The sequence below is a fragment of the Castor canadensis genome, chromosome 8, assembly GCF_047511655.1.
Source record: "Castor canadensis chromosome 8, mCasCan1.hap1v2, whole genome shotgun sequence".
Classification (NCBI taxonomy): domain Eukaryota; kingdom Metazoa; phylum Chordata; class Mammalia; order Rodentia; family Castoridae; genus Castor; species Castor canadensis.
The window spans coordinates 56,887,484-56,899,816 of NC_133393.1; the positions used below are offsets into that span (position 1 = coordinate 56,887,484).

At 37.4% G+C, this 12,333-nt stretch overlaps 1 protein-coding gene across 6 annotated transcripts in view; it reads left to right on the forward strand.

Moving 5' to 3' along the window:
* Dennd5b (DENN domain containing 5B) overlaps positions 1–12,333 on the forward strand; it is a 156,547-nt gene that overhangs the window by 123,693 nt on the left and 20,521 nt on the right. For all 6 annotated transcript variants that reach the window (XM_074083011.1, XM_020178139.2, XM_020178137.2 and 3 more), the window contains 3 exons: positions 1,275–1,356; positions 7,277–7,405; positions 11,129–11,250. In XM_074083011.1, the coding sequence (XP_073939112.1) occupies positions 1,275–1,356; positions 7,277–7,405; positions 11,129–11,250 (333 nt within the window). The remainder of the gene's footprint in view (positions 1–1,274; positions 1,357–7,276; positions 7,406–11,128; positions 11,251–12,333) is intronic.

Genomic DNA, 12,333 nt, shown 5'->3' on the forward strand with positions numbered 1-12,333 from the left:
TCGCTTCCCAAAGCAGAATGAATGTAAAAACTTGAGAAAATAGCAGGTTTAATATAATGCAAAAACCCATATCCTAAATTCTAAATCTGTCAGTGTATTTGCTAAGTGTGATATTGCAACTTAGTTTTCATTTGAAGAAGGGAAAATGGAGATGAAAGAAGGGCACAGAATTCTATGGCAAAAAGAAAAAATATTATATTATAAAAAAGAAGAACTTGATGGTGTCTCATTGAAAATGAGAATGAGCACACCAACTGCCATTTATTAGGCAGGTATGGTGATTGGTTGGCTCTTGCTATATAAGAGAATCATCTTTTCTTTCATAAATGTTAGCTGTTTAGGCTACGTAAGAGAATCACTTCATGGACATTATACTTCTAAATGTCTATTTAGATTACTCACTTTGCATGATATACATACTATAGTTTGGATTTTAAAATTTGAAGTAGAAACTTAAGAGACCAAAAACCCAAAACTTTGGTTAAAAAAAAAAAAAACTCTTCCAGAGTTTAAAACTGTATATTTCCAGTTTTCATGAGTCCAGAGATGAAGATACACATACTTAGTAGATTAATGTATAGACATTTGCTTTCTTATAATTATCCAGTGCTATTTGAAGGGATAGCTATAGGAAATAACTGGCCCTCATGACCAGAATTTGCACAAATCTGCATTATTTGCTAGGTAGATTTCTATAAGAGATTCAGTTTAAATTTCTTTCTTCCTTTTTTTTTTTGGTGGAACTGGGTTTTTTTGAACTCAGGGCTTTGCATTTCGTAGGCAGATGCTCTACTATTTGAGCCAGGTCTTTTTGCTTTAGTTACTTTTCAGTTAGGTTCTCATGCTTTTTCCCAGACCAGCCTTGACTGCCATCTTCCTGCATACCTAAGATGACAAGGCATACACCACCATCCCCAGCCTTTTTTATTGAAATGAGTATCTCCTAACTTTTTGCATGGGCTGTCCTCAAACAGCAATTCTCCCCATCTCTACCTCCAGGTAGCTGGGCTTGCATGCATGAGCCAACACACCTGGCCTCCATTTTAAATTTCTAGTCGCAGCCACATATTAGCTAGAAAAAAAAAAAAATAACTGGTTTACTATAAATAAAGTAGCAGCACTTGGGATGAAAAATTTGAGCTTTTCTTTGTCTTTAAAATTTTATTCTTATTAAAGCAACATCAAATTACGTATTTATAGAATATGAACCAAGTAGGTTTTTTTAAGTTCTTACTCTTATTTTTCTAATACTTTTCTGATATTTATCCCCACAGTTGCCCTTGGACCAGAAAGAAGAAAATCTGACTCAGGAGTTGTACTACCTACACTCAGGGTCTCTCTTATACAAGACATGAGGTATATTTTATAATTTTGGTTATTTTACTTTTATACTGCTATATTTTTTTCTGGTGTTATGTCCAAAGGGAAATGCAACTGAGAAGCCCTTGGGGTTGTTTTTTTTTTTTTTTTGGTGGTACTAGGGTTTAAACTCAAGGCCTCACATTTTCTAGGCAGACATTCTATCACTTGAGCCACTCCACCAGCCCTGAGTTTTCTAAAATATCTATACAACTGTTTTACAACTTGTTTTGTTTGTTTGTTAACTCCCTTAAATACCCACTGTCTATAAATGCAGACAAAACTGCAAATAGCAACAAGTTATTTGGAAGAAAAATTGCTGTCACATAGATTTATTTCATTGGAAGCAAATACAGATCTGAAAATTTCACTTCCCATTTACTAGCCTTAAAAATCCTGAGAGGCATTAAGAATCTAAGTTGATTTTTCGAATGAAGAAGACAAGGCATTTTTCTTTTAAACAGCTAATATTTAGTTGTTCAGATGTCTGGGTTTAAAATTAATGTATAACATCTATAGCACTGGTGACTTTTATGGTTTGCATTATTATTAATTATTGATGTTTATTTGATTTGTCAGATATTTGCAACACAAAAGTGTAACTCTTAACAAGTGGCACCCTAGTGAGGTGGTAACACACTCTGGCTTCACCACTTGCAACCTGTGTAATCTTCTGCAACTTTTTTTTAATTCTTAAGAATTCCAAGTGGTGCTTAATGTTCTACTGGTTATTATAGGCATTTAGATATATAGACTCGAGACTGGTCTGCCATTCTAGATTACTAATACTTGTCTTGAACTTATAAATGGAAGCATGCACTACAAACACTTTAGTATATAAAACATTTGAGATGTACATTTTGTTTGGTGGGACTGGAGTTTGAAGTCAGGGCCCTGTACTTGCAAAGCAGACACGCTAGTGCTTGAGCCATGCCTCCAGCCCATTTTGGCCTGGCTGTTTTAGACTTGAGAACCTTACAAACTATTTGCCCTACCTGGCCTTAAACTGCAATCCTCCCAGTCTCAGCCTCCCAAGTAGCTAGGATTACAAGTGTGAACCACTGGTGCTCAGCTTCATGTGAATGAAATGTAGTTATCCTTATGTGGCTTATGAGTCTTTTTTTTTTTTCCTTTTTTTTTTGGGAGGGGGGGCAGGGGAGAGACAAAATCTCACCATACTGGCTACCGGCCTCGAACTTTCAATGCTCCTGCCTCAGTCTCCCAAGTGCTAGGATTTTATGATTCCTTTTGATAGTCAGTGTAATTATGAGGAGAAAATGATCCCATCTGTGTTAGCAAAAACGTAAAACCACATGTGCTCTGCAGTGATTTCACAGTAGCCATCACCTTAACGGTGGCTAGTGAAAGCTTTGCAACTCTGACCTCAAGCCAAACAGCACATAAAGCTACCCTGCTCCTTCCAGTTTCCTGTTTATTTACTTTCATCTATGTTGTGTTGGTTTGGTTGCAGAAAGGGGTGGTGCTGCTTAGATTCACCCTCTTCTCTTTATAAGAGGCTGTATAGTATGCTAGATTGGGCTCTGGGCATGGCACAGTAGTACCTGCCTGTAGTACCAGCACTTGGGAGGCTGAGGCAGAAGAACCACTTAAGCCCAGGAGTTCAAGACCAGCATGGGCAACATAATGAGACCCTGATTCAGAAGGAAAAAAAAGCCTTGGACTTTATAAGCAGCCTTCCAAGGTTGGTACTTCAGTTCTGCCACTAACTAGCTTTGTAGCCTGAGGAAAGTGATTACACTCTTAGTTTTCTTACCTATAAGATGAGAATAATAATACTTTTTTCAAAATGTGGTATAAAGATTCAGTGAATTAATAAATGTAAAGTACCCCAAATAGGCCTGTAAATGTATACTAATGCTTACATGCTGCATGAGTTACACATCTATCTACCTTTGTGTGTATGTATGTGTATATATTTTCAAACTGTGAGTTAATAATGATATTGCTGATTCCAGTTCAATACCACGGGGATCGTTCTAGCCTTTCACCTTTCCTTATTTGTAATTTCTTTCTCCACCCATTAGAAATCTGGTTCTCCTTTTCTACAATATATTTACTTATTTGGGCAACTCTAGTGTATACATGATAATTGTTTTTGAATTGCCAACCCATACCACTGTGAGAAACAAGTTTACTAAGTAGAGCACTGTGTGTAGTTCTAGTTTGCTTTGCTGTTAGCCTTTCAGAATTCAGTCAAAATACTAGTTTCCAAAACTTAAGTTATTTTCTCCACTCTTCATGGTTGCATTGTTTATTTGTAATTCAATTACATTCTTTTTTTTGGGTACCTTCCATATCCTGGCTGGTGTTTTGTTTTGCTTCGGTTTCCTAAATTTATGTATGGTAAAATTCACTCTTTGTTAGTGTGTAGTTTTATGGACCTCATAAATGCACAATCATAATGCAGAATAGTTCATTCCATCATCCCAAAACTCCCTATGCTTCTTTTCAGTCACCCCTCTGCTGATTCCCTCCCCTGACAGTCATGAGCATACCCACCACCCACATACTGGTTTCTAAATATCATTCTGTAGTGAAACGAACCATGGTTTTCTAGAGAGACAGGTATAGTAAGAGTCCTGGGCATCTTTTGCCAGAAAATAAGAAAGTGCTCAGCAAGTGATAGGGTCTTTTTTACAGAAGCATTCCAATTAGTAAATCTCAAGGAGTAAATTAGAAAAATTAGTAGTTGAAGTTTAAGGCCTTCTTTTAGTCACCTGTGTCATCTGAGGATCAGCCACTGCTGTTTTAGAGGCTGGAGGCCCATCTAGGTTGCCAAGGGTCCCACACTGCCACTGTCATTGTAATGTAAGAGTCTAAGAAGAGTCATATTGATACTAGATTTCTCTGCTCATGACCATATGTAATGATATTAATTCCTTTAAAATAACCCTGCTATAAATTCTAAAAAAAAATTCTTAGAGGTAAGGTGATTTTGTCTAACCTCCACAAAAATAGTACCAGAACTTTCTTTTATCTCCTCATTCTGATTTCTTTTTAGCCACTCTAGTATATCATTGTGATGTGATATAATGCTTTACCTTTACATCTTGTGGATCAAGAGTGTTTGATCATATATCACCACTGAGGGTTGCAGGCCTACATCTTAACATTCAGAGATAGGGTGTGAGGGGAAGCCGGATTTATAGGGAAGAGTTTCCTTACTCTTAATGTTTAAAATCAGCAGTGAGAAGGGTTTCTTGCAGTATTTTATTTCAGCCAGGATGAGACATTCAGAACATTTTTTTAAAAAATTAAAGGAAGAAATGGTAGGTCATAGTAGCAAAGATTTTTCAGTGACTCATCCCAGTTTACTCTGTCTCTTAGACTTGCCTTTCCAGAAGGCAAATCATTGAGGAAGATAAATTCAGACTTGCTGGATATAGTATTGACTTCTATACAGAATACTAATTTATATACATATGTAGCATTCAGTTGGTAATGTGGCCACAGTTTTCCAAGTCTTCAGTTTTTAAGATCATCAACATAGGATAGCTATACTTCTCTAATGCCATAGAAAGTTAGATTTTATAGTTTACATCTGGGCAACTTGAAAAATAGTTCAGTAGAGAAACTAGGTTCATGTCATTTACCCTATACAAATACCAATTCAAAGTGAATCAAGTACCTTAATATAATTTTGAAACTAGCACAAGAAAGAGAGTAGGGAATACCCTGGAATATGTAGGCATGGGCAATAACTTCCTAAATAGAACTTCAGTGGTTCAGCAACTAATAGAAAGGATTGACAAATGGGACTACATGAAACTAAAAAGCTTTTGCACAGGAAAAGGAAACTGTTGCCAGACTGAAGAGGCAGCCAACAGAATGGGAGAAAATTTTAGCCAGCTATATATCTGACAAGTGATTAAAAACCAGAATATACAGAGAGCTCAAAAAACTAAACTACCAAAGAATCAAGATCCAATGAAGAAATGGGCAAATGAACAGAACAGAGCTTTTCAAAGGAAGAAGTACAAATGACCAACAAACACATAAAGAAATGCTCACCATCCTTGACCATAAAGGAAACGCAAATCAAAACCCCAAAACATATTAAGATTCCACCTCACTCCTGTCAGAAAGGTTATCACCAAGAACGTGAACAACAACAAACGCTGGCAAGGATGTGGGAGGAATGGGGAAGAAGGAACACTCATACACTGTTGTGGAAATGTACATTAGTGCAACCACTATGAGAAACAGTATGGAGGCTCCTCAAAAAACTAACTACTCAGGAGGCAGAGATCAGGAGAATCACTGTTTGAACCCCGCCCAGGCAAACAGTTCACAAGACTCTGTCTCAGAAAAAACCCAAAAAAAAAAAAAAAAAGCTGGTGGAATGGCTCAAGGTGAAGGCCCTGAGTTCAAATTCCAGTACCACAAAAATACATATATATAAATATATAGCTACCATATGATCCAGCAGTACCACTCCTAGGCATATATCCAAAGGAATATAAGATATAAGTCAAGATAGAATAAAAACATTTGTACACCCATGTTTATTGCAGCATTGGTCACAATAGTCAAGCTATGGAAATAGCCCAGATGCCCTACAACTCATGAATGTATTAAGAAAATGTATTTATATACAATGGAATTTTATTCAGCCATAAAGAAGAATGAAGTTGTCTTTTGCAGGCAAATGGATGAAGTAGGAAAACATAATGTAAGTGAAGTTAGCCAGGTTCATAAAGGCAAAACTTGCATGTCTTCTCTCACATGTGGAAGATAGATACAGTACAAATACAAGCATTATCGTTTATACATAGAAATATATACAGAACATGTTTTCAAAAGTTGGGACTGTTAGAGGACCCTAAGGGAAGAGGAGAAAAAGAAAAGAATGATAGAGAGTGAATAATAATGAAATGCATCACATCTATATAGGAATGAGACACAAGGAAACTGTTGAACAATACAGGGTAGAAGGAAAAGGGGGAGAAAGAGCATTGGAGGGGATTAGACTGATTTAAGCACAGTATATCTACAGGTAAAATATCAAGGCAAAACTCCAACCAAACAACAAATAGACACAGTGAAGGACAGGAATGTAAAACAGGTCATGTTAAGGGGAGAGCATTAGAGAAAGGGGAGAGGAAATGAAAAGGGTAAAGGAGGGTTAATATGGTTGATGTGCTTTGTATACAGGTATGAATGTGGAACATTGAAACTTGCTGAAGTCACCTTAAGGGGAATGTGGTAGGGAGAATAATGGAAAGGACAAACCAATTTTGAGTTTAATATATGTATTTATAGGAATGTCACAACAAAATCCCCTGTGTATGTGTATCATATGCTAATAAAAAAAATTTTTTTAAAGAGGACATTGCCTATTTCACTTTAAAAAATATTTCAGTAGCTTAAAGTGTGGCACATATTTAAATGATAGAAAATTATTTTAAGTAAGAACTTGACTGTTCAAATTGTTTTATTTCCTTGAGGGTCAGGAATAATCATCTGTAAGTATCTGTGACACTGAAACAAGGACATAATAAAACCTGAAAAATGAGAGGGAGTTATAGCTCAAGTGGTAGAGTGCCCACCCAGCAAACACAAGGCTCTGAGTTCAAACCCCAGTACCACCAAAAATAAATTAATTAAATAATACAAAGCCTGAAAAGTAAATGAGTGTTAATTCATCTTAAGATGTTGCCTGTGCACTAATGTTATAATGGGAATTCTGTCCCATAGACATAGGACTAAAATTTTTTGTGATTCAAATGGAATCTTTAGAGGTTTAATCAGCCTTCAAATTGTATGTTTATTACCCATTGCTTCCTCTTAAGTATAAAACAACTTTTCTGTGCCCAGTTCTGTTAGTTTTTAGTTCTTTTCTAGCTGAAGGTTATCCTTAAAATCTGTATCTTTACTGTTGCTACTGTTTTTATAGGCATATTCAAAACATGAGTGAGATCAAGACCGATGTTGGACGAGCTCGGGCATGGATAAGATTGTCTCTAGAAAAGAAGCTTTTGTCCCAGCATCTCAAGCAGTTGCTCTCTAACCAACCACTCACCAAGTAAGAAGATGTCTTTTGAGACATTTCTGTTCCTATGACTTTTATGCTTACAAAGTAAATTATATAAGCTGACAAACTAGCATCTCCAGCATAAATGTACACGTGCATTTTTGTTGTCTAACAGGCATGTGCTTCAGAAACTCTGTCTTGACATAATACTTGATCATATCTGTGAGAACACATCCAAATTTTGCAGCCAAAGACTAGATTGCCGTGCTGTAATCAGGAGGGGAAAAAACCTAGTTCATACAAGCTGACAATAACATGTAAAAGATAGGTTGGAGGCAGGGTCTACAGAAGAAGATTCTCTCAGGGTTTGCCAATACTTACTTCCAATAGTTGAGATCCAGAAAACCGATCAAGCTCATGTCAGTTAATTGTTAACTGGTTTGATAGTTTCCCTTTATAAAGAAACCTTTGGATGAAGTGCATTATATAGATAGGGACATTAGAGCTCCTTTAAAAGCTAAGGACTTTGAGTTCTCAGGAGTAGAGATATGCAGAGAATCTAACCAAGATCTCAAATATGATGATCTATTATAATCCCATCTTGATAACCTACTGGTTCTTGTAGCATTTGTACTTATCATTACCCTGGAACATTTTAGAATAAATGAGTCTTAATCTCCAAAAAGTAAGCTTGATAAAAAAATGCAATGTGACATACCTCTGTGAACCTGACCTTGTTCTTTAAAACTTTTTTTTCCCCATTATGTTGTTCATGCTCACTGTCACCAAAGTACAAAGAAGAAAATGATAATCATTTAAAATCCTGTGACCTGAAGATCAACACTGCTCATCTCATTTGCTTCTGTACTTTCTTCTATTCATATCTTCTTAGTTAAGATTGTATTATATTTGCAATTCTGCACCATCCTTTTTTAGCTCAACATTACATCATGAACATTTCACTGCACAGTTTAAACTGGATGCTTGTATTCAAATGCTGCCTTTGTGAACTATGATTTAAACGACCATGGACCTCTCTGTATTCCCCATCTACAAAATGAGGATACTAATAGACTTACCTCAGATGGTCATAGAATTAAATATATTAATACCTATAAAACACTTGGAAAAGCACCCAAGTGTAAGTACTTAATAAAAGTGACTTAATTTTTTTAGTAGTAGTATCTGTGCTATTGTTACAACTCTTCCTAAACTTTATTCTTAATGTCCACACAGTATTCCAGCATTTTAATGTAGCATGAAACTTTTTTGGGGGATGAGGGTGGCAGTGCTGGGGATTGAAACCAGGGCTAGACCTTAGCCCAAAATATTTTTACTTGACAAGCAACATTTGAGTGGATATTTGTATGTAAATCTTTTCCACATTTCATATTGTAATCTTAAGACTGAATTCTAAAAGAAAAATTAGTTAAGAAATATGATTGGTTTAGAATAATTGTTAGCAATAAATTGCTTTCCTGAAATTTTCAGTCTCCCCAGCTGTGAAAATGATGGCTCACCAACTCCTTGGTCAGCACTGATCGTCACTTTTATATCTTTATTAGTTTGACATGCAAAACTAACTCATGTTTTTCCCCTTTACTAGTTAGGTATAAATGTTTTTGTTAGTCAGGTGCCAGTGCCCCATGCCTGTAATCCTAGCTACTCAAGAGGCAGAGATCAGGAGGATTGTAGTTTGAGGCTAGCCCAGGCAAATAGTTTGTGAGACTCTATCTCAAAAATATCCAACACGAAAAAGGGCTGGTGGAATGGCTCAAGTGGTAGAGTGCCTACCTAGCAAGTGTGAGGCTCTGAGTTCAAACTCTGGTACTGAAAAAAAAAACAGCTTTTTATTAACTGTGTATATGTCCATTTTTGTGAATTATCTGTTCCTTCAAGATTAAAGTTTCTCACAAGAGGCCACGAATAGCCAAGGCAATACTCAGTCAAAAGAACAATGCAGGAGGTATCACAAGACCTGACTTCAAACTATATTACAAAGCAATAACAATAAAAACAGCATGGTACTGGCACAAAAACAGACATGAAGACCAGTGGAACAGAATAGAGGATCCAGATATGAAGCCACACAACTATGAGCAACTTATCTTTGACAAAGGAGCTAAAAATATACGATGGAGAAATAGCAGCCTCTTCAACAAAAACTGCTGGGAAAACTGGTTAGCAGTCTGCAAAAAACTGAAACTAGATCCATGTATATCACCCTATACCAAGATTAACTCAAAATGGATCAAGGATCTTAATATCAGACCACAAACTCTTAAGTTGATACAAGAAAGAGTAGAAAATACTCTGGAGTTAGTAGGTATAGGTAAGAACTTTCTCAATGAAACCCCAGCAGCACAGCAACTAAGAGATAGCATAGATAATTGGGACCTCATAAAACTAAAAAGCTTCTGTTCATCAAAAGAAATGGTCTCTAAACTGAAGAGAACACCCACAGAGTGGGAGAAAATATTTGCCAATTATACATCAGACAAAGGACTGATAACCAGAATATACAGGGAACTTAAAAAACTAAATTCTCCCAAAACTAATGAACCAATAAAGAAATGGGCATGTGAACTAAACAGAACTTTCTCAAAAGAAGAAATTCAAATGGCCAGAAAACACATGAAAAAATGCTCACCATCTCTAGCAATAAAGGAAATGCAAATTAAAACCACGCTAAGATTCCGCCTCACCCCTGTTAGAATAGCCATCATCAGCAACACCACCAACAACAGGTGTTGGCGAGGATGCGGGGAAAAAGGAACCCTCTTACACTGTTGGTGGAAATGTAGACTAGTACAACCACTCTGGAAAAAAATTTGGAGGCTACTTAAAAAGCTGGACATCGATCTACCATTTGATCCAGCAATACCACTCTTGGGGATATACCCAAAAGACTGTTACTCCAGAGGCAGCTGCACATCCATGTTTATTGCAGCACTATTCACAATAGCCAAGTTATGGAAACAGCCAAGATGCCCCAGCACAGACGAATGGATTAAGAAAATGTGGTATCTATACACAATGGAATTCTATGCAGCCATGAAGAAGAACGAATGTTATCATTCGCTGGTAAATGGATGGAACTGGAGAACATCATTCTGAGTGAGGTTAGCCTGGCCCAAAAGACCAAAAATCGTATGTTCTCCCTCATATGTGGACATTAGATCAAGGGCAAACACAACAAGGGGATTGGACTATGAGCACATGATAAAAGCGAGAGCACACAAGGGAGGGGTGAGGATAGGTAAGACACCTAAAAAACTAGCTAGCATTTGTTGCCCTTAATGCAGAGAAACTAAAGCAGATACCTTAAAGCAACTGAGGCCAATAGGAAAAGGGGACCAGGAACTAGAGAAAAGGTTAGATCAAAAAGAATTAACCTAGAAGGTAACACCCACGCACAGGAAATCAATGTGAGTCAATGCCCTGTATAGCTATCCTTATCTCAACCAGCAAAACCCCTTGTTCCTTCCTATTATTGCTTATACTCTCTCTACAACAAAATTAGAGATAAGGGCAAAATAGTTTCTGCTGAGTATTGAGAGGGGGGGAGCGGGAGGGGGTGGAGTGGGTGGTAAGGGAGGGGGTGGGGGCAGGGGGGAGAAATGACCCAAGCCTTGTATGCACATATGAATAATAAAAGAAAAATGGAAAAAAAAAAAGATTAAAGTTTCTTCCCATTGTTGGAGTAGTTTAATTTTAATCAAGACACAATGAAAGCTGTAATACTATTGTTTTGTGCTTATCTTACCTTTTTAGGAAGCTGTATAAGCGCTATGCTTTTCTGCGTTGTGAAGAGGAAAGAGAGCAGTTTCTTTATCATCTTCTTTCCCTCAATGCTGTGGACTATTTCTGCTTCACCAGTGTGTTTACCACTATCAGTAAGTCTGGAGAACTGAGTGTTAAGAGTTTCTCAGGTGACTAATGGATAAAAGTGCTCCTGCCAGTATAGTGAAGGGGACACTGTGCTGGACCCCCAGATCATCATTTAGGGATGAATGGTACTTTGGCTGCAGGGAGTGCTGCTGGACATGCCAGCCTATCGGAGTGCCTTCCTGGTCTGGCCCCAACCCCTGCCAGGGCCAGCCTGCATCCCTCCTGCTACATCTTTCCTACTCATTAAAAGGGCTGTCCCACACTTCACCATGCAGCTGAGGGCCTCACTGGGACGCACAGCTTAACATCTCCTCCAATCAAACTGGCTTTCCTCCCCAGAGGAGGATCCCAGGAGCATTGTGTGTGCTCCTCTCTGATCAGAGTCTGCTTTCTACAAAACCTTTCTGTGATAGGAAATGTTACCTCAGATGGATGTGGCAAGGAATGTTTTATTAAATATATATTCTAGTATCTTATCTGAAACACATAAATCTGCAGGATCTGTGCTAGAAAGGCATCATTTTCTAAAAGCCATGACAAGTACCACTAACATTTCACTGGCCAGAATTATGAAGGTTTGTCTCTGATAGAGACATAAAGAAAAGAGTTGTTGGAATAGCTATTAATAGGGCCAACCTATAATATCTATAAAGCTACTATTAGTTTATTAAGTTACTACGGCTATAAGAATCCAAGATGTTGGGAGCAGGAGTGTGGCTCAGTGGTAGAGTAAATTGGGCATGGTATACACATCTGTAATCCCAGCACCTGGGAGACTGAGGCAGGAGGATCACAAGTTCAAGACCAGCTTTGGCTATATAGCGAGACCCTGTCTCAAAAAAAAAAAAAATCTAAGATGTTATATACAGTTTAAAAAAGAGAAGAAAGGTCATTTAGGTTATTTAAGATTCCTAAGATCCTAGTATCTGGAGGTTTCTCTTCATCTGAAAATCCTTTCAGTTCAAGGAATTGAGATACTTCATGGAAGAAGTATTCTGGGTTTAATAATACTGCTTTTTTATACTTGAACTGTGAAATCACTGTTGTGCCCCTGTGGCCCTTTGCAGCTCAGAACTGCTGACCTCAAA